Raw genomic sequence first — 22249 nt, 5'->3', positions numbered from 1 at the left:
TGCTGGTAATAGTTTGTGACATGTACCCACCTTTTATAGCCCTCTTTTGTGCTGTCCTTTTCATGAAGACCAGATAAATACCAGCACAGACGTTCTCCCAGGCAGCCAGGATAAAAACCAGGCTGCCGAGGTGTGGGACACTCCCGAGGCCGAGACGAGGACACCACTGCCATGACTGCACTGAGCAGTGCCGCCGGTCAGGACGGAGCCTTGTGCCTGCAAGAAATTGGGGAATGTTTTAGCTGAGCCTGAGACATCTCTGAGATGCGAGAAATCCCCCAAATCGAGGCTGGGGGTGTGGAGGTTGTTATAAAAAAAAAAAATATATATATAACACGTTCTCCCAAGAAGATGAACTCGAGATGGCAGTGATGGAAGGAGGAGGAGGAGGCCAGGCAGCCAGGCCGAGGCACGCTGGGCCCCCGGGCCCCGAGCCCCCGGAGAGGCCGGGCCAGGCCGGGCCGCCACCGCTGCGTCACGTCGCCGCCGCCCCCGACTGACAGCGGCATGTGCGGGGTGGCTATAAATGCCGGCGGTGACTGACAGGGAGGGCAGCGGCGGCGGGGGCAGCGGCAGCCGCAGCCCGGCCGCCGCCATGGCCTCGCCCCGCCGGGCCCTCGCCGGCCTCTACGGGCGGGGAACGGGCAGCGTCGAAGGGGCAGAGGAGGCCGAGAGCGCGGCCTGGGCCTCCCGGCCCGACCGGCGCAGCTACCTGCTGGGTATCCGGCCCCAGAACAGGTGAGGGGCCCGGGCCCGGGCCGGGGGAAGGGGCTGGTGCGAGGTGGGTGTCCCCCTGCCCGGCTGCCGCCATGGTGCCACCAGGCCCTGGGCCGGGGACACAGGCTGCGGGCGACATTTCAAAGGCAGGTGGGGGCCGAAGCACAGGGGAAGCGCGGGCAAGCTGCCTGGAGGGGAAGCGGGAGGAGAGCAGGCTGGCGGCATCCCAAGCCGTAAGGGAATACCCCGGCCCCAAACGGACGGAGGTGACGGCCGAGCTGGAATCAGCATGGCCGCCTGGGCCTTTCCCTCCCCGGAGATCTTCTCCAGGGTGGAAAACCCAAGCTATGGCTTGGGCTCTCCAAAACAGCTCGTTTGCTGCCGGCCAGCCCCTCGCTTCCCAGAAAAGGGCTGTGTTTTTTACAGTTGTTGCCAGGGCAGGGGTTGTCAGCATTGCACATCGTTTAATAGCAGGGCAGGTGTGCTGAGTTGATGACCGTGCTGTGAAATCCTGACGGACACAAGCTTCTGCATCTCTCAAGTTAAACTTGCGTACAGGATACTGTGCTGACCTTCCTGCTTTCATTGTACTGAAGCCGCTTGTGCCATCGACACCGGACTCTGAGCAAGGGGCCCGCTGCGCGTGTGCCTTATCTTGTTGCCAAAGAGGTATTTCTACAATGTAGATACGGGCCAAGCAGCAATGAGAACGGCATTCCTGGGTCAGAAATGGCCTTAGGCTGGGGGTCTGTGGTAGCAATAAGGCTTTGTTTGCATGGGAGAAGGTACGATAAACGTGTTGTCAACTGAGACTGGCTGAGGTTAGCAAATACAAGGCAACGTGCCAGCAAAGGCAAAGGTGGTGGTGATTGTGTTAGTTCAAAATAAAGCCTATAAATTACTTTGAATTCACTAGGAATGCTCTTCAGTCTGTAAGCTCTTGAAACGAGTGTGCCTCTTCCCTGTTGATGATTTATAAATAATCCATTTCCAGCGTGTCAAAGGTTGATGCCTCAAAGAATCTTAGTTTCATGAAAATAAATACAGGACCAAAAGAGATAAAACCATACTTCCTGGGAGTCAGATGTTAAAACTGGGGTATGCCAAAGTTAAGTTGCCTTAATTCAGTTCCTTTGTGCTTGTATCGTAGCATCTAATGTGCGATCTAGTTGTAGTCTGTCTGCATACCGTGGCATCTTCAGTACCAACAAATGCCCATACCGCATCCACAACCAATCCGTGACCTCAGACTATACCGTGCAAAGGAAATCTGTAATTGAGTCTGATGATTCCGTTCTGTGGATTACAAGTAGAGGGAGTCTTTAATAAATAAGATGTTGAGGTGTTTTAGTTGCCTGTAGCTTGACTTTTATTCCCCTCCTGAGTACGTTCAAATTGCAGATTTAATCAATTTAGCCATAAAGGAGGGTTTGTCAGTCCTGCAAGCGATACTTCCAGTGTTCCCATCCAGCTTCCCCAAATCACAGAAGTTTTGCTCAAGGCCGCTGAGGAAGGCACAGAACGATGCAGCGCTCGCATGCAGTGAGCCTGGTGTCCTCTGGCTGGGTTGGCGCTGTGGCTCAGACACGGTAAATCCAGCCTGTGTCTGGAAAAGTCTGAGTCCTGAACACACTGAACTTCTCAGGCTAGTGCTGTGGGTGAGTGCGCCCCAGTTTCCATCCGTGGGAGCCTAATGCCTTTGCAGGCAAAGGGACACTGTACTGCCACGCTTAAATCAGCAATGCATTAGTTTTCCAGAAAATTGTCTGATCCCTTTTTCAACCCACTTATGTGCTTGGTCGTCAAAGCCTATGGCAAGGTAATTTCATTTTGCCTGTTAATTTCAGTGGCTGCCCCTTCTGCTGTAAGAAGCAGTGAATAAATATTCGCTAAATAGCAAAACTGACGTTTCCCTGTGTTCATGACACCTTCCAGTTTCTCTAATGAATAAAGGAAGAGTAATATAAAAGTCTCATTCCCCGCACAGCCTTGAGTGTGCCTACAAGTGCTGAAGACTTGAGCCAAGACGTGTGGAAACTGTGTTGTTGTCTATGATGCAGGGCAAGGGCTTGAATGAAGTGGGGCTTTTTGTCCTGTAATTAGATAATGTATCATAACAATTCTGGAGAGCAAGTGAGTGGAATGGTGTAGCAAGAAGACTTTCAGAAAGCAATTAGGAGTTTAATTAAATCCAGGAACATCTGGAGAGCTTGCCTGGGAGAACTTGAAAAGCAAAATGAGTGGCATGTGTAACGGCAGATAACATTCAACAGTTCTCTTTAACGAAGAATGTATTTGGATTTGGTGAAATTGGAGCTAACAAAAGTACGGGACAAGTGATACAAACACAGAGTTGCAGTGGGAGGCTGCTATGGTGGTTAGAAAGCAAAACCAGATATTGTGATCTGAAGAAAGTGTGGGGTTTTTTCAGGCTTCTCTTTTTCTGTCTTTATATGTATTTGTCAAGTGTGTTCAACTGAAATATTTGCCTGCTCTCTTCACCCATTCTTAAAGCTGTAGAAAGTGTAGTGACATGATCGAGGTACTTACAGACATGGAATGGTCTTTATGAAAAGAAAATGAGTTTAGGAATCCCTGCTTCTGGAGTGACTCATGAACATGTTTTACCTATATGCTTGCATTCATGACCCATGTAGAGAATAGTCTGGATTGTCTTACTTGGTCTCCCTAATCCTATAGGAGGAAAAGGATGTTGTTCAAATTGAAGGATACTAATTTAGAAACAAGGTTTTTTTAACTTGTAGAATTTGTCAGAGGTGGTGCTGCAGGGGCCAAAAGAATAGAGGGGTGGAAATTGGCCGTAGAGAGAACATCATCACTTTATTAAACAGAGTATTCAGGATATTTACTTTTGGTCTCCTTAGGAACTGGTCTTTAGGAAGAATCTTTCTTGTGAGCAGATAGCTCAGTGACAAGAGATTAATGGCTTTCCTTCGTCAGTCTTTTAACATACCTGATAGCGGACAATGTGAGGAGCAGCTTATGGTCATGGTGACTTGCCTTCTGCCCTGGCAGCTGACAGGACTTTTTTTGGGGGGGGCAGGTGATTTTTTTAAAAAAACCCCTCTTATTTCTCACAGCACTTGACTATAATGACTTCACAAAGTGAGAGGAGAAGCTGTCAGTCCTGTCCAGGGTCTGCCTTAGCTGCATTCATGGGCCACAACTTCAAGACGTCTCTTTAGGTGTCCTTTTTGTAAGAATTAGCTGAGTCTGGAGAATGTCTTGTGCAGAGAGATGCAATATTACATAAAATCTTACGGCAGACGCTTCATCTGAGTCCTAGGCAAACTCCTCTGTTGGAAGTGATCTGCACCTCTCCTCTTAATGCAGATGTCTGCTCCTCGGTCTCATTACAGCATTGCCTCCTTGTTTAAATATCTTTCTACTGTCATAGCTTCATCATATGCAGATATTTTTAGCGTAGAATGACATTGCCTGTGATCTTTTCTTGGACGGCTGTCTCTGGTTGTGGTGGCAGTTGAGCTCAGGAGAGTGCCTTACCACCTGGCTTTTCTGGCTAGAAACCATTCCCAATCTTGTACCTCTTGCTTTTCACATAATATCAAATGAAGATGAAAGATCTGTTACTATAATAAAGTGATCTGAAAATGCAGGAGTGCTTAGTTCCTGAAAAGCATGTTTAGTTTTCTTAGTTCAGAGGAGTTCCCTCTTCAGCAGTTGGGCACCTGTAACTTCTTATGGGACCTTGCTTTTGGCAACAAGTGGTGTAAATCCCTGATAAGAAACCAGCTGTGGCATCTGAGGGAGTTCAGTGCATCCGTCTTGTCTGACAGAAACGTCCCAAACTCCGAAAGGAGGGATATCCAGTACACACTTGAAAGGCAAAAGTGAAGGCATTGGTGGGTTCATCTCCAGGGTCTCTAGGGTAGAGGTGTATTTTTCCTATTGGTGTAATTATCTGCACAGTGGGGCTCCTTGCTAGTCGTGCACAGTGAATAATCCCAAGCTGCATTTTTCAGCCCCCTTTCTAAAGCCTCCTGTCCATATCTCCTAGAAAGTCAAGCTGAGTATGCAGGCTGATGAGCCGATAACCTAGGCTGGAAGATCAAGATGTGGAGCTGGACAAACAGTGCTCTTCAGGACCACTGTTAAAATACAACATATATCACATGTGTGAACTTTGCTCTTCTCTGGAAATCTCATAAATGGGGACATTTCCCAGGCCTGGGATCCCATCTGATTGTGTGGAGGGGAGAGCATGGTCTCCTCTGAACCAGGCACCTCTTGTGCCACAGTAGAGGCAGTTTCCAGGAGATGGAATTAAAGCCTGCTCTATCCTCACTGTTTCAGCAAGGGGAGAAAGGTCTCAGGTGAATGAGGCTGTTACCTCACACCAACTCAGTCTCACACTTTACAGCATCACCTGGTCCAAGAAGAGGAAGGCGGAAGAGCTGTTACGAACAATGATATTTTCACCTTCCTTCTTTTCTAACCCAGAGCCACAAAAATTTTCTACACCCAAGGAGTTACCAGGAAGATGTCAGCTTTCCTAGGCATGTAATTGTCCAATATTTGCTTTGCTTTCTTTTGTCCTTTCTCATTCCTTGATGTCTTTCAACTAGCTACCAGTTTAATTTGGACCATAAAGGCAGCAATAATTCAGAGTTAAAATACACAGATCTGAGCCATCTTCAGAGTGTTACAGAGGCTGATACAGGAACATGTAACTTAATTTATTGTTTTCCATCTTCTCTGTTAATGAAATCTAGCTCTAAATTGTTACATGCAAGTCCATGTTCATCTCAGCTCAAAGTAAATTACCTGCAGAAAAAATGCCATATTTCTCCAGCTCCGACATCGATTCGTTCCGTGACCTTGACAAGCAAAGACTCAATACATCCGTTTTCCAGTCTGTGAAATAACAATGTGTCTTGTACAGCTCCATAGCACTCACAGCTGCTTTATCACAGGATTGCTGATAATTACTGCCATGGTATATGAAACACAAACACGCTCGTTCTGTGTGTGCATGAAGTGCTTGATAAGAAGTGGGGCACATGGCAGGAAAGAAGCCTTAAGCATAACCATATGTACATGAAAGCTTTATTGTTGGCTTTTAAATGTTGAAAATGTTGGCTTCTGACAGCTGAGAAGACATTGAGTGGCTTGTATTTGTTGCAAGTAGTATTAACCTTGGAGGCAGAGAAGTTCATATGAAATCTTATACTTGGAAGTCTGCATGTGCAAAACAGGCCCAATAATGTCACAGGTCAGACTGCCAGCAAGAGGGAGCGTTTGTAGGGGATTGCCAGGGCCATCCCTCTGTCCTGCTCCTGGGATGGAAGGGCTGCCCGGTTCTTGGTGGGCTCTTCTGAGGAGCTTTTGTGCAATGCTGTTTCCATCAAAACGCAACTCGGAGGTCTCAGCTTTGCTGTCATTGACATGTTTTGCTGTTTACTTGCTGCACTGGATAGCTTGTGTGGCTCAATTTTCGTGCTGTGGCAGAGCACTGAAATATATTAATGACTGTTGCAGCTCAAGCAGATCAAGTCCATGTACTTGTACGTGTGAGGATGGAGCCACTGTGAAGCCTATTTCAGGGTTTCCTGACCTCTTTTCGACTTCCATATGAGGACATGAGCTGGAAGGAGAAAGATTTCTTTATTTCTGGAAGAAGAAATACAGAAAGGGGAGAATTTCATACAATGATTGCATGAGGGGGCTTAGAAAAGGTCCTGGATTTAAAATCTATGTTTTTCAAGCAGTTAACTTTTCAGTGCCAGTGGAGTGATGTAACTTGAGCAATACTTTTAGTGATTAAAAAAATGAGTGTTATTGACAGTACTGCCTCCTGCCCTTGCAGCAAGACTGAAATTTGGCACGTGCATGAAAAATGGGGAAGACTGTCTTCACTTCCGAAGAAAATTATGAGTAGTTCAAGGGCTAAAACCTTTAAGTGGATGATAAATGTCCAAAGGAATTTGAAAACATCTGATGAAACAGAATTTAAAGAAGAATTGAGGCTGGTAGAAGGTACATAGCAGAGGGGTATGATTCTCACGGTACAGTGCAACAGCGGTTAATAACCAAACTTGTATTTTCAGGGCTTGCTTTTAACAAGCTGTGCTTCACTTCATAGATGTGAGACACCTGAGGAGGCTTTCTCCCACTGATGCTGGACATGCCTGGAGCAGACCTCTCTGAGCTCCTCTTCTCCAGTAGAGAGAAACCAGTACTTTTAGACCTCGATTCACCTGCTTTAGATGTATTCCTCAGGATAAGATAAGCGTTTGCCTTCATCCAGTAACTACAATGGCCCCCAGCTTGCTGGAGGGAGACAAGTACTCTGCCAATGCTGCATTTCATTAGCAGAGTCCTCTACTGTGTGTGCTAACAAGTCTCTGGAGAGCTGGGGAGACAGACAGTCCAGTCCAAAGCGTATCAGACTAGGCATGCTGGGGTGTCTATCTTGCCTTGCTCGGGAGTCCCGCATTTCCAAGTGGATAGATCTGGTTTAGAGTCTGATGTAGTTATGCTGTTGCAGCTTTATGCGGGTATGCTGTGAACGTAATTAAAATTAAGTGAAATGCCAGCTGCCTGCAGGCAGGGCTGTTCTGGCTGAAGCATTCAGCATTTGATCCTGCTTTCTCTGGGCTTAAATCTCTAGTCTGTAAAGCAAGTTTTGCTGGGTTCCTTAGCATATTGAGGTTAAACTTTAGTTAATACGTGGATCTTTGTGGTGATGGCCTTTTTCTTTTGAAAATATCAAGGCTCCTCAGGAGACCCTCAGTCCAGTATTCAGTACTGTGTTTCAGGATGTGTAGTGAATAAAGGCCAGGTTGTGTGCTCAACACTGGAGATTAAAAAAAGTACTGATGATGCTCACTGATCACGTTCATGAGCACAAGGGGTTTGTGGCACAGGCACCCTTCATTCTGGCTTTTGCTATTTGAGAGATTATCTTTACGTCCAAGCCAAGACACCTTCCTGTTTGTCTTATGTAAGAAAGCATGATTAAAACCACACTTCTGCCTACACTAGCGTTCTCCAGCAAGCATTTTAGGATCTTCGCCGCTGGCTCCTCAAGCGATGCCCACATCCTTAGTATTCCTAGAGGCCAAAAGGACATTTTTTCCCTTGCAATAGCATGCAAAATGTTTTTGGGTTCCTGTGCTGTTGAAAAACTGGGAGGTGAGGCATAATTTGTACTTATGCCCATGAGTTGTGTTTCCAGCTGGACAGAGCAGCCTGTGGGCAGCCCAGAGCACCGGGACACAGGCATTGGTGCTGCTGCCCCTGGGATCACCGGGGGCAGCTATGCTTGGGAGGATTGTGGGGAGGGGGAGAGGGCTGGACCCCCATGGGAGGTTAGGACAGGACGAGAGCAGGTGGACTTGGAATTTGAGCTCTCTAGGCTGTTAGGGTGGCTGGGAGTGATGAGGAAAAAGTGACGTGCTGGTCGGTAAGGCAGGTAATGCAAAGGCATGCCTTGCAGTGCTGGAAAGGACATGGGGCTCAAAGGGATGCCCCAGGTGGTGGGGCTCAGCTGGAAAAACAAAGTTCCTCTGTCTGACTTCTCCCATGGGTCAGCACAGCAGATGCAAGGTGGATCGAGGGGCTGATCCTCAGCCTGTTATGCTTAGTGTTTGATTTTTTCCAGCTGGATAACGCCTGATCGGCTCATCCTCTGGCTGTGTGAACAGCAGTTGGCACTGGGGAGGGATCAGGATCATGCGGCTGGGGGTGGAGAGGGTGAAGCTGCTGCCAAAAGGGCAAGTGCCACACATGTTTGTTGGGTTAAAGCTACTCCTGAACGGCTGTCTAAAACATCTTCTGTCTTTGCTCTCCTGATCTGAAGGAAAGGAGTCTGAGCTCTTCAGAGTGCTAGGTTTTTTTCCCAATGAAAATGTGCAGTTATTTGTGTGAAGTGTCAGGCCTTCAAGCTGAACTACTTTTTTACTTGTTATTCGCATGGACATTTCTGCCTCCACAGGTGGAAGTGCTACATGGTTGGCAGAAGCAGTTTTCAGAGACCGTCTGTAGTCATTTTTAGGGCAGGACTTGAAGTCCTGCTGACTTCTGTGCGATTAGCACTTGCACAGAGCCTGGATGTGGTCATCTGGGTAGGACACCTGAAAAAGTGCACTTTTCTTGGTTCTTCTTGCTGTCTTCTCTCACATCATCATAAAGCATTGAAGTTTGGTTGTTCAAGTTGGTCTTCAGCGCACAAGGCTGAGAAGGTTTGATGTGTCTGCATGTACCGATGCGGGAGTCTGACTTCTTACATCCCAAGGGGGATGTCTACGCTGCAGTCACTTCTGAGGCTATATGGTGAGGTTGTTGCGTAGGCATAACTAACGTGTATGTCAGTTTGATTAAATCACTGAGCTAATGCGCTGTTGACTAGCTGGTACCTAGTTAGTTTTAGGCTTTTGATTGTCAAGTGGGTGAGCTCAGGGTCTGAGGAACTGCTCCTGACTGCTGTGGGTCAATGCCAAGAAGTTATTTCCTACAGCCTCCAAGGGGCTGCTGCCACAAAATGACAATGTGGCCCTTTGGCTAGAACATGAATCCTTGAAGACACTCCTTTGGGAGAGCTGGTGGCCGCTGGTAAGTAGCTCATCTGGGTGTCCCTTGTGTAGGACTTGGGTGTTTGGTTTTATTCCCTGAATTGATTAATGTTGTAACATGTTCCTGCAAAGAAAGCAAAATCTGTAGATTCTTGTAAAGTCTGCTTCTTTTATTTTATTGTAATTTTTTGCCAGATCTTAGTGATTTGGTTGGCAAGCAATGTATAGTGACCAGAGAGTTTTCAGCTTCTCCAAAGAGCTGTCCTTGGAAGCACAGAGGGTGACCAGCTCAGGCCACCTGCTTGCCAGCAGAGAAGTGGGCTTGCAGCAGTCTGTACTCCTGTCTGCCGTTTAATCGAACATCTCCTGGGGTGGAGTTGCCTGCTTTGAGCACAACGCTGCGGATGGTGCATGGAAGGCTCAGGTGCTGCTTCTTGGAAACCTACTTGTATAAATGTCCTTACACTTATTCTCTGCGGTTAACGACCATTTCATTTTTACAGCCTTTGATTTCAATTGACAATGTGGCTTGCTCGTCCTGGCAGTCAGCCTGAGTAAGGCAGCTGTACCTTCTTTTAATAGGAACTCTGACCTGTGCAAAACGACTCATCATTAATACGTCTCTGTAACGGTTTGTTTATTTCAGCTCCTTTCCATGCTTCTCTGTCTAATGGTTTTTATGCTGTTTTTTGCTTAGCTTATCAAGCAGCAGATTCTCTCCCTCCAGTTTAGGAAGGTAAAACTACGTTGCATTAAACTGCTCTGACCAAACACTTTGCTGAATCTGACTGCACATGATTAATCTGTAATGCTTTGGTACTAATTAATTAGTAGAGAGCCCTGAAGTGATCTAACAGCCTTATTCTGCATGATTGGATCCCTAACACTTGCTTGAACTGCAGACAGCAAAGTGAATGTTCATCGTAATTCCTGTTAAGGTGCAAGAAATAATTCCTCTTTCTTAGCCAAAGGATGGGTGTTCAGCTACTTCTTGATATTAAAGTGAGACTTCCATACAGAGACATGAAAAATTAGATGTGCCTGCCCTGAGACTTTCAAAGAAGAAATTTTCTTCTCTGCCTGCCATCCTGTGCTTTATTGTGAAGATCTTCATTCATTTGGACTCTGTCCTGAAATGCACTTGTAGGGCTGTACTGTGCCTCTGGCAACATAACACATTTGGAAGTCAGTTGGCATTACTGGTTTCCTGCAGAAGCAGGTAGAGGAATGGCCGCGGAGGGAAAGGCCTCTCCAGAACATCCCTATAGCTGTGGGATTGCTAACCAAAAAGTCAGGAAAAGAAAAATCATGATGAAGAGGAATACACCTCTCAAATCTCCTTTTCCTGCAGGCTGCTTTTGTATGGAAATCCCTCTTTAATGTAAAAAGGCTACTGAATTGCTGGTGTCCTCTTCCTAGGCTCCAGAGCTTTTTCTGCAACAAAGATGCAGCTTCAGGAAGGCCAGGAGGAAGAGCGGCTGCCACCTTGTCTCAGATTTCTTGAATGCTCTGAATTACTGTTTTAGAAAGCGATTTGAATTGGAGAAGTCTCCTTGCAGCTGGAGTGAGTCAGCTGAGAGCCCCACAGTGCTGCAGTCTCTAAAACCCCGCTGTGACTAATACAATGGTTTCTTTGAAAGATTAAATAGACCTTCCAGGGCTTCCTGCCAAGGGTACATTGGGCAAGTCTCCTCTGATTCATCTGCTGTGCCTGTGGAGCCCCCAGCTTCTGGTGACACTGCTTTTCTAAAGCATTCAGTAGCCTTTTCTGTTACTTCACCTTACTCTGGGATTTGCACTGAATGGACCAGACTTATTCCTGGTGTTGCCTGATGATATCAATGGCATGGTACTGGGGTTAAACTTGGTCCCGAGTGTCACTATGTGTGTGCGCATCACTTTTTTAAGATGCTGACCTGGTTGCTCTCCTGCTGGGGTAAGAAATGTTCGTTGATGCTTAGGAAGTTCCTTATGTGGATCTAAAAGGCATTTACTGGTATAGGGCTGGGGAATCTGTATTGAAGAGGCCATCAAAACTGCACCAGTAACTGCCTTCGTACTGGATTGTCTGCCTTGGTCTTTGGAAATGGGAGTTTTTTCTCCTGGGGTTGGAGTATGGAAAGGTTTCTCTGGCCTGAAACAGCGGGTTGGCTCCCACAGCCCTTTCCTGGCCCTGTAGCTGTGTGAAGAGTTGCTTGCCAGGACCAGTCTCCTGGGGAGAAAAGAGTCTGAGCTGTGGCATCTGTTTTTTACTCCACCCCACACGCGTGTTTGGATGTAGACAGTGCTTATAACCCTCGTTCAATAGATGAGTGAAGTTTGCAACAGCCCTAGCTGCCCCTGTCCCGTACCCTTACCCAACACAAAGTGCCTGGGAGCTAGATGAGGCTCCCTCTGAATCCCAGTTGTTTGTTGCTCAGGGATTCATCTCCCTGCATCTCTTACAAACCCATTCTACCAGGAAGCCGGAGTGAAAATCATAGCACTGCAGCCTCCAGGTAAGTTTTCTGGGTGGGTAAAACAGGCAGTTGCTGTGGCTGGAGCTATCCTGGCAGCTTCAGCTGTGTGTGCAGTTCAGTCCCTGCTGCAGAGCCTGTCAGTGCACCTGACCTTGCTGGGTTCATGCTAAATGTGGGGGTTTTTTTTGTTTTTCCTGAACAAGTCTGCTTCCTCAGCAGGTAGAGCATGAGTAGCAGCAGCACCAGCATCCTGCCTGCAAGTTGGGGGCTGCTTGTGAGGCTGGGGTCCTCCTCATGGGGCCCTCACCACGTGCTATGAGCCCTTCTGCTCATGGTGGAGCTGTGTCAGGAATGGTTTGGGGGTTTGTTCCACCTCTTGCATGTTCCTAGAAGCTGATCACTTGTTTAAGGAATGTTTTTCACTGCTGAAAATTATATAAGTAGAGCTGCCAGCTACTGGTTCTCTTGCAATATTTGCTGTTTCTCTTAAGAACCTTGCACCTGAGACCTTGGGGTCCTCTCTCCTGGTGTAAACATGTAGTGTTTTAATTGCAGAGGGAAAAATGAAAGAAGCAGCTCTTCCCTTCCAAGAGCCCCAGAGCACCATCCGAATGAAGAGCCAACTTGGAATTAAATAATTTTCCTTTATTTAAGAAAGCCCAGATCTTCTGGGGCCTCTCTTGATGATGCTCCAACAGGGTTGGCAGTGCTGTATGAATATGCTGATTTATTGCTATCATTGAATAGTGCTTAAATGACTGGAGAATCTAAGGTCCATTTTTGAGCTTCATAGATTGCACTGTTTGGATAGTTCTGGGTATTTGGGTGTCCCAGCCTGAACTTCGAGGTCAATGGCTGAACTCATGGAGTATGTAGCATGAGTGCCTACCTGCAGCAGTGAGAGGTTAAACAGGGAATGGATGTCAGCTTCACATATAATTCCTGAGCTCAGAAAGCTGCAGGCCATGCTCAAGGTCTCCTTCAGTGAGCTGTCCCTGCAGTGGGCAGCTTTCCTTAATTCAAAGCTTTTGAAGAGAGATGTTGTGTTTGGAAGGCATGTTCGGTTCACACTTGGCCTGAAATTACAATGTGAAGTCTTCACAAATAAAGTCAAATCCCAGTGAAACACTGATGGTGCAGTACCAGGAATGTGAAGCTGACTTTGTTAGGGTCTTGCTTTGAGCCTGCTGGCTGATCAAAGAAATGTTCTGGTGTAATCAGGAACTGAAATGGTTCTTGACATTCATTATCCTGATAGCCATAAGGGCTAAGACAAAGGGAACATCCCCCAAATGAATCTCTAAAGTGACAGAGTCATCTTAGGAGTGAAAAAACAGTCAAATACCCTGACACTGGACTGGGCTTGTGAACAACCTAGTGTAGGGATGATGGGAGGGAAGGAGGGCATTTACAACAAGAACGCAGGCTTCTGAGATGAGATAGGAAGGGGGCCCTTTGATTTTTCTAGTACTTTCTAGTACTTTGATCTCTAAGAAATGCTTCTTGAATCTTCTAGGAGCACCTTCTGCGCAATCATTTCTCAGCTGACGGAGGAAACCCAGCCACTATTTGAAACCACTATCAAATCCCGTTCTGTGTCCGAGGACTCTGATGCTAAATTCACGTGCATAGTGACAGGTAACAGTGTCTTCAGTGAATAACCTGGTCCCGCCTCACTTGCTGGACATGCGCTAGTTAAACTCTAGAGAAAGTGATAACAAGGCAACAAGCCTGCTGTTGTCAGACTGCCAAGTAAAGATTCAACAATTGCATGATGATTTCAGCTTTGATTTAAGGGGGGGTGGGGAAACACCTAAGCTTGTAAAGAGGCAAAGGCATAACCTAACATCTCAAACAAGGCAAATTAAAGACCAGAAAATGGAATATGCTGGTTACTGCTTGGGCCAGCTACATTTTATTGTCCTAATCTCTGCTAATCCTGGACTCCATAACTCAGGAATGTGCAGTTTTGAAAACTGAGGCTATCATACTGGAGCCAACTCTGGGTCTCTCTGCTGGCTATGAAAGGTTAGAGTGCAGCTGCATTTGCATCAGTAATAAACTTCTGTGTTTGTCAACATCTGAAATAAAAGCTGGTTTCTGCCCAATGAGCCAAAATGTAACCTTGGGCAGGAAGGGGCTAGGTCAATAAGAGGAGAAGGGGGAGGCTGAAAAAGACGGCATTGTGGTGATGTGGCATGGCAGTGTGTTGGTGTAAAGACAAGTGGCTCCTTTGCTGATGAGCTTTTGTCCTTTAAATATAGAGACTTTAAACCCTCTTTTTTCCATAGTATGTACTTGTTTACAACTCGGTGATCCTTCCTGATGTTGCACAGGTTACTCAGTGAGAGACATTAAATAAGTTTGTAAGTTTTGGAAGGAGGAGGGTATCTCCAGTGAAGCTCTTAGTCACAAGGACCAAGACTTTCCTAAGATTTAGGAAATCTAGTTTGCCATTAGAAACATGCTATAAATAGGCTGTGCACCAGGAAACAGACTGAGCCCTTCTGAGAGCTCCTGGCTTTGAATTCTTGGCTCTTATAGAATCATAGAATTATAGAATGGTTCGGGTTCGAAAGAACCTTAAATATCGAGTTCCAACCCCTCTGCCGTGGGCAGGGATACCTTCCACTAGACCAGGTTGCTCAAAGGCCCATCCAACCTGGCCTTGAACACTTACAGGGTTGGGGCATCCACAACTTCCCTGGGCAACCTGTTCCAGTGCCTCACCACCCTCACGGTGAAGAATTTCTTCCTCATATCTAGTCTAAATCTACCCTCTTTCAGCTTAAAGCCATTACCCCTTGTCCTATCACTACATGCCCTTGTAAAGAGTCCCTCTCCAGCTTTCTTGTAGGTCCCCTTCAGGTTCTGCAAGGCCACAGTAAGGTGTCCCTGGAGCCTTCTCTTCTCCAGGCTGAACAACCCCAACTCTTTGAGCCTGTCTTCATAGGAGAGGTACTCCAGCCTTCTGATCATCTTCATGACTCTCCTCTGGACTCTCTCCAACAGGTCCATGTCCTTCTTATGCTGGGAGCCCCAGATCTGAACGCAGTACTCCAGGTGGGGTCTCACCAGAGGGGGAGAATCACCTCCCTTGACCTGCTGGTCATGCTTCTTTTGATGCAGCCCAGGATACAGTTGGCTTTCTGGGCTGCAGGTGCGCACTGCTGGCTCATATTGAGCTTCTCATCAACCAACAGCCCCAAGTCCTTCTCCTCAGAGCTGCTTTCAATCCATTCTCCCCCCAGCCTGTATTTGTGCTTGGGATTTCTGAACTTGCAGGGATGCAACTGATGATACATTGATTTTATTGATGTTTAACTTCAGCAAACCACTTCCTGCTTTTAGGGCAAAAGTGGGCTGCTAGGGAGATACCTCCAAGCCATGCCCCTTAGAGATTCATTAGAAGAGGCTTTCCCAATTCAGGTTTTCTAAAAGCAAAAGCTTGATATATTATGTGGTAGCATGGAACTCACCATTCTGCAAGCCATGAGTGTCAGAGGTCAAAAAATTAGTGGTGTTTAGATATGCTAGGAAATCCTGAGTAAGAGCAGCTACAATTCTCTCTTCCACCTCCCCTTGCCAGAAAGTGTAGAAGTGCTGCAGACCCAGAGCATGACTGCTTACTGCAAGGACATGGGGTATCACTGCTTTCCCTTTCAGGATTTCTTGCTGCTTTTAAAGTGCGTAGCCCTGGCTTCTCTCACTGGCTCATGTCTTCACCAACTGCACCTTGAGGTTGACAGTTCCCTCTAACAAACTTCATTGCCTACAAAGTCCAAATGATGCATCAGCTCCAAGTGGGCTTTGTCAAGATGCAAGATGCATTTGTGCGACTGAGCTCTAGTTCACCATTAGACTGGATGGCTGACAGGGTGGGAAGTGCCCTGCATGTGTGACGCCGACATTCTCGGTTTCTTCTCAAGAGGAGAGATAATTTAGTCAGCCCTACTGAGAAAGCCTGGTAAATGCCATGTCCATGTCCTTTCCAGCACCTCTCCTGGAAAAGCTAGAGAAACTCTTCACTGTATATTGTGCAAGAGACATGCTGCCAAGGAATAACCTTCTCTGCTTGTACCGAAATCGAAGTATCAACGTCTAGAGACAGATACGCTCTTTGTCCAGCTTGTAGCTCTTCCTGCAGTCCACCCTTGCTCTTGATAGGCAGGACACTGCCTTCCAGTTTGGATGACCTGCTGGTGCTGTGTAGCACAACCTTGTATTACACCAAGTTGAAAACTTGACCCGATACTGGTCTCATTTTCTACGCAAGTGAAGGAAAGTGTCAAATGAGCATCTTCAGCATGTAGCCTATCGCAGTATTTTTGTACCTGGTAAACTAGACTGGGGGATGTCTTTATGCGCTTAAATTAATAAACCTACAAAACTAGGAATTTTCATGGAAACGTCCTCAAAAGCAGCCTGGACCACATATGCCATATGGTCATGTCTTGCATGTGGTCCTGTGGACTGCTTTAGGAGCTCAGGATCATTTTGGGAGAGAGGGGCATGAGGTGGAAAGCAAACTCTGACTGCAAATTCTGATCAGTAGTTCAGATATCTCCCCCTGCCATGATGTTTACATTCAACTGAGAGACATTACGGGGAAAAGGGAAGTGGTGGTTGTATCCCTGGCCAGTGACCAGAGTGGAACCAGCTCAGTCTCACTGCTGTGGCTGGAGTCCAGGGAAGCTTTGGTTCATAGACTTGCAAGAGGCAAAGGGCAGATTGTCAGCTGCTCCTGTTTTGACTTTCAAGCCCCAAATATGGATACATGACCTACAATAACATCTTAATATTTTTTTGCTGCTTCTTGACCAATAATGAGACTTACAGGGTAGTCCTACATCTGTGAATACAGGTGACTTGCTGGGCATGTCCTAGGAAGGCAGCAAGATCAAGTGTTTGAAGAGCCAGTCTCCAAAATGTGCTGAGTGGTGCAGGCAAGAAAACAAACAAGTCAGGCAGAGGCATATTTCCTGATGCTCTTGGGTGCTTGCACAAACCCTCCTTTCCCCCTGTTGCCTAGTTCTGCCTGCTACCGGTGTCCCTAGTGCGTCTGATTTGATTGTTTTGGGTCAAATCCTGCATCGGTTATGACATGTTTTCTTTTTTAGACAAAATTAATTCATCCTTTCTTCTCTGAGAGATGTGAAAAAGGGAACGAGAACATTTCTATTTACTGTGCAGTTTCTTACAGAGCAGAGCGTACCCTGCTTGTCTGCACCAAGTGTTTTCCTTGGTGGGTCTGTCTGGACTTCAGGATCTGAAGGGTCATCACAGATCCTTCCCAGTGAGTGGATATTGGGCTCTTCTTCTCCGAGAGTGGCCCTTATTGGAGGTGCTACTACAAGGATTTTAAACTTTTCAGTCATTTCTGTATAGCGTTGGCTGGGAAGGAGAGATGTAAGCTGATGAAATGTGGGGGCTTGGATGAAGGAGCCTGGGTCTGTGACTGCTTGTTAGGGAATGAGGCCAACCAGGAGAAGTGATGACTGGATCTAGCCAAGAACATCATACCAGGTGTAGCCCGCTGTTGTACAGCTGCCTCTTCAGTGCCATTTCAGCCCTCCTTAGGCGGGTTCAACCCCTCTGACTTGGCTACCCAAATCATCAGCTCAGGAGCTTGGGTCCCATCACTCCCTTCATGGGTCAGTGCTTGTGCTGAAGAAGTGTCCACCCTGGTACCTCTCCCATGCTACGCAGCTGCTCGATCAACGTGGACATCTGTGCTGTGTTGAGTAGCACATCCTGGAGGGAATGGGAACAAAGCAATGTGCCCAGAAACAGTCTGGTTATATTGTAGGGCTATGGAGAGGAAAGGGCTCAGACCATGGCTTGGGGAAGGGAGTTGGGGTAAAGTGAGTAGACAGTCGCATGCTTAGTGGACAAGGATTTTAATAAGCATAAAGGAGTTCAACTCATTGCATCCGTGGTAGCCCTCTTAGGGAAATGTTTGAAGGGTAAGAGTGAAGTGCTTGGATGAAGGATGTCTGGAGAAAGGGGTGATGGGTGGGTTTGGATGTGGGGTAGTGAGTACAAGAGCAGAGAGCGGGCTGGTGGGAGATGAGGATGCCTGGGTTTGGGGCAGCCAGGGCAAGAGAGGGGTGGAGAATGAACACCGCTTGCAGGCTGGTGGCATGGGGAACTACTGCTCTTAGTGAGTATCTGTCCCTCCTGTCAGCATTACTGGATGCCTCCTTGTCTTCAGGTGATGGGGAGGTTTAAATCCATACAGCCAGAAAGGATGAGATCTTACCATGACTTTTCCTCCCAAAACTTCCTGAAGCCCCCACTCCACATAGCTTGTGTAGAGCAAAAACAGAAAACTGTGGAGATTATGTGTAAACTCTTTCCACCTTCCCAATTTTCAGAAGACTAAGTCCCCTCTACCCCCATCCCAAAAAATCAGAAAAAGAAAGTTGCTTTAAACAGAGTTTCTCTGGGTGATTTTTGGATAGCTATTGCAAGAACTGTTTTGGATAAGGTCACCAAAGCTTTGAAGACTTGTCACTTTAACAGCTTTGGGAAAAAGAATGTTTGTTCTAAACCTGGCAATCTTCATGAAAAAAAATCCTTGCTCAGAAAAGTCTCCTGAGTCCTGCAGTGGCTGGTTGTCATGCAGGAGCAATGCTGCTGGAAGACAAGCTTCCCAAAAAACTTTTGCTGGGCTCGAAGATATGCAGCGGGTACCTGCTCTTCTCCCCAGAAATGCGCAGCACTGCTCTGTCTGCAGCTGCGGGGCACTTGCTGGTGGACGTGGGAGACCAGCTGCTGCTAAATCCCTCTCCACACCAGCTGCACGGGGGGGTCTGCGGGAGTGACAGGTTTCGGAAGGGCGAGTGCCTGATTTATGAATGGCTGCTCTGTCTTGCAATGTGCTTATGCTAAGGGTGGGCATCTGGCACCCTGCAGCGTGGCAATACCCACTGATGGAGACCTCAGCTCAGCCACCTCGTCCCACTGGCGCCCTTGAAGCTGGCCCGTTGCGGCAGCTGGACAAGCTGCGGATGTTGTGGCTGCAGGGGATGTACCAGGAGAGATGCCTGCCCCCGGAACAGGGGAATGTATTCACTAGGCAGTCTGAGGATGGATGCCTGCAGTGTCAGCAGCAGCTCCCATCCCCAGTGGAACGGAATGCAGGGCATGCCAGGGAGCCTTCTCCCTGCACAGGCATCTCTCCATCCCCTGCTTGGCTCCGGTTACAGCCCCTGGGGAGGTACGGCTGGTGTTTGAACAGGCAGCTGGGGCCACTGTTTCTGCGTGGAGGGGGGAAGCCTTTCAGCATCCCTCTGCCTGCAGGTTTCCAGCCAGCACTTGCCTGTAGCTCTCTTGCTGCAGGCTCGTTTCCTGCGCTGGGCTGGTACGGCAGTAGTCCCTGGTAGGGAGCAGGTAACCTCAAGGACACAAGTGCTACAGGTCAAAGGGAGTTTAGCCTTAACAGGAGGAAAAGCCTTTCGTCGAGGCACTGCACAGCTATAGAAATTGCAGACCTTTCTGGCAGATGTCAGCTAGGAATGGGAATCAGCTGCAGAGGCCATGGGGGGACATCACAGGGCTTCTCGGAAATGATATGCTTGCAGTTCCCAGAATGAAGTGCTGTGATTGCTGTTCATAGGGTATTAGGAAAATCTACCTGCCAGCTCCCTGCATTATGAACCATGGGGGCCTCCTGAAGGTCTCGCCTGCAGAACAGCCCTTGGGAGGGGTAGGGTTGCTCTGGGCAAAGTGTGAGCTGTGTATAAAAATTATTTTGTTCCTTATCCCTGGAGCAGAAAGAAACTGCCATGGGCTTGTTCAGCCCAGGGTCCTGATGCCAAGTACAGTCAGTAGCTAATATTTATGGAAAATATAAGCAGCAGCATTGATCCCTGGTGATCCCATGACCAGGATACTCTCGTGGCCTCCTCCAGTTAGCTGTTTAGGGCTCATTCGCTTCAGCCACAAGTATCTGTGGGCTTTGCGCTTCTGCTAGAAACTGGTTTGGAGGGCCAGAGCAGTGGCAAAGAGCAGACCGTGTCGAGACGGGGACCGAAGGGGAAGGTGGAGAACCTTGCATGAAGGGCTTCAGGAGAAAGTCATGAGTTGGCTTCCTGCAGAAGAGGAGGAACGAGGCACTAACCAACAGAAGGCCAAAGCTGCAGATGGCAGCAGTGGGAGGGCAATGAGACAGCAAAGGATGTGAGAGATGTACAGGCAGTGAGGATGGAGAGGATAGATGCCAGGGGCAGTGCAAAGTAAGAGACCTCAGTGAGGAAAGGAAGGTAACAGAGTAAAATGTGGTCTGTGGGGGTGTCTGAGCTATGGGGATGGCTATTGTTCATGGAGGACAGCAGGAAAGGAAAACTCTTCCGAGACTATTTCCCCAACCCTGTCTGGTTCCAGTGGGCTAAGTCCCTTGAGGGGCCAGAGGACACTGGAGAGCCCCAACAAGCATGGGATGAGAACAGGGAGTGTATCAGAAGAGCAGATTGGGGTGAGGGGAACCAAGCCATACACAAGGAGGAGATTTGGCATATGCTGCTTTTCTGGTCAAAGGCATTTTGAACCAGCCAAAACCAGGATGAATTGCTGCTGCTGAGTCTTTGCTCTTAGCCTTCCGTTCCTGCTATGGGACCTTCATGGGAGCGGGCATAAGCTGGGCTCGGGCTTTGCTGCAGGCTGCCAGCATCTCTGGCTGGTGCAAGTAGGAGGCTCCTCTCCCTGGAGATGAAAAGGGTCCTGGTCAGCCCTGAGACCTGTGGGTTGGCAGCTGGGAAGTATCCAGGATAGGTAAGTAGTGCCCTGTCCCTGCCCTCACTCTACTTCAGAGCCATCAAGTCTGGACACTTTGGACATACCTGGAGAGCCCTCACTGGCCCTGTGCCAGGGCTGTCCATGAGAGCTGACCCCCCGCTGCATTTGGGGGTGCCAGGGGCTGGTGGGGAGACCCTTGGGGAGTGGAGGAGGTGAGCAGCATGCCAGACTACTTCACTTCTGCAGCACGGAAAGCCAGCAGGGGCATTTGCAGGAGATAAGCTTCGGATATCTACCTTGGGGCTTCAAAGTGTTGAGCGCATCGACTTAAGCAGAGGCATGACGTGACCATTGAAAGTTTTATCCCATGCCCTTAGGGTCAGCTTGGCTGTGCCAGGAGCCCCGTGTGAAGTACGGGAACCAATGTTGGCCACTGGCTCGAGCAGTTTTCCCCTGAAAACTGCTCTTATTCTGAGCTAGAGCTGCTGTGGGTGGGAGATGAGGGCTGTGGCTAGCACTGGTCCATGTGGGGTACTCATGCTGATCCACCACCGCTGTTGGTGGTGGGGAATGTGGCTGCTTGCCCAGTCTGCTAGCCGGCCAGTCACACACATCATGATGTCATTCTACTGAAAAGGCAGGTGACATCTGTTGTCAAGTGACATTTGTAGGACACCAAGCTGGCTGTGATGCAATCAAGGTTGTTTCTGTTCAATGGAAACTTTTGGATCAGCTTACAGGCTGTGACACTTAGCAAAATACTGTGAGCTCCATGGAGGGACGAATGCCTGTTTTCTAACCTTAGCCTTAGTCTCATCAAAACATGCCTCTTCGTATAAAAGTGACAGTATGCTCACCTCTTCCCAGCCAGTGTTACAGGAGATGATTGTGTGATCCACTCCCCTCTGTTCAGGAATGAAGTGCTGGGATTTTTTTCTCAAAAATAGCCCTATTCCTAGGAGTGATAAAAGACTTGGATAAGCCCATCAGGTTTCCACTCACAATACTTTTTCTGCTGGGTGATTTAAAGAATGTGCTGAGCCCAGAATAACATGTATCCTATTCTGCTGGAGCATTTCATTTTGCTGTTGATACCTTGTCCCTGTGGGAGCAGGCTTGCTGTGCTACTGGCTGCAATGTTTCACACCCTGATGTACCATCCGTCTCCTCCCCAGGATACCCGCAGCCGGAGGTGACATGGTATAAGGATGATGAAGAGATGGACCGCTACTGTGGCTTACCCAAGTATGAGATATTCCGTCATGGAAATCGCCACACCCTGCAGCTGTACAAGTGAGTAAAGAAGCTGGAAAGTGGTTGGATTTGGTGATGGGAGCTCTGAGCATGTTTTCAGTATTTGGAGGAGTTGGCTGTCAGCAGTGATCTCCCCCCAGCACCTCTGCTGGCCCCTTCTGCTCCCCATTGTGATGTTCCCAGCTGTCCCTTCCCCTTCAGCTCTTCGCTCTGATGGCTCCGTGATCACATCAGTATGAGATCCATTACTACATCCAGGGATAGCTGCCCTGCCAGAAGCAAGAGGAAGGTCAGGAGAAATTCCTCTCTCTGGAGACTTCCAGTGCTGGTAGCAGCGTGTGCTATGGCTGTGCCAGACAGGAGCTGAGCATTAGGGTTGGATGAAGGTGAGCGAGGGGAAAGCACTGGCTGCCTCCAGGATGATGGTCCAGGGGATCAGGCAGGACAAAGACAGAAACAGTTCATAGGAGTGTCCTAAGCAAAGGCAAAGAGGGGAAAGGGCTGCAGCCCTGTTCCAGGAGCGTC

General features: G+C 48.0%; 1 protein-coding gene across 1 annotated transcript in view; it reads left to right on the top strand.

The window, feature by feature from the left end:
* Positions 1 to 595: 595 nt before the first annotated feature.
* The window catches only part of ALPK3 (alpha kinase 3), a 35327-nt gene continuing 13673 nt past the window's right edge, over positions 596 to 22249 (top strand). Inside the window, exons 1-4 of the mRNA XM_059823685.1 lie at positions 596 to 738; positions 9970 to 10008; positions 13248 to 13369; positions 21646 to 21763. Coding sequence (XP_059679668.1) covers positions 596 to 738; positions 9970 to 10008; positions 13248 to 13369; positions 21646 to 21763 — 422 coding nt within the window. The remainder of the gene's footprint in view (positions 739 to 9969; positions 10009 to 13247; positions 13370 to 21645; positions 21764 to 22249) is intronic.

This window comes from Gavia stellata, chromosome 13, assembly GCF_030936135.1.
Source record: "Gavia stellata isolate bGavSte3 chromosome 13, bGavSte3.hap2, whole genome shotgun sequence".
Lineage (NCBI taxonomy): Eukaryota > Metazoa > Chordata > Aves > Gaviiformes > Gaviidae > Gavia > Gavia stellata.
The sequence above is the reverse complement of the archived record's forward strand: the minus strand, read 5'-3'. Positions and strand labels throughout refer to the sequence as shown.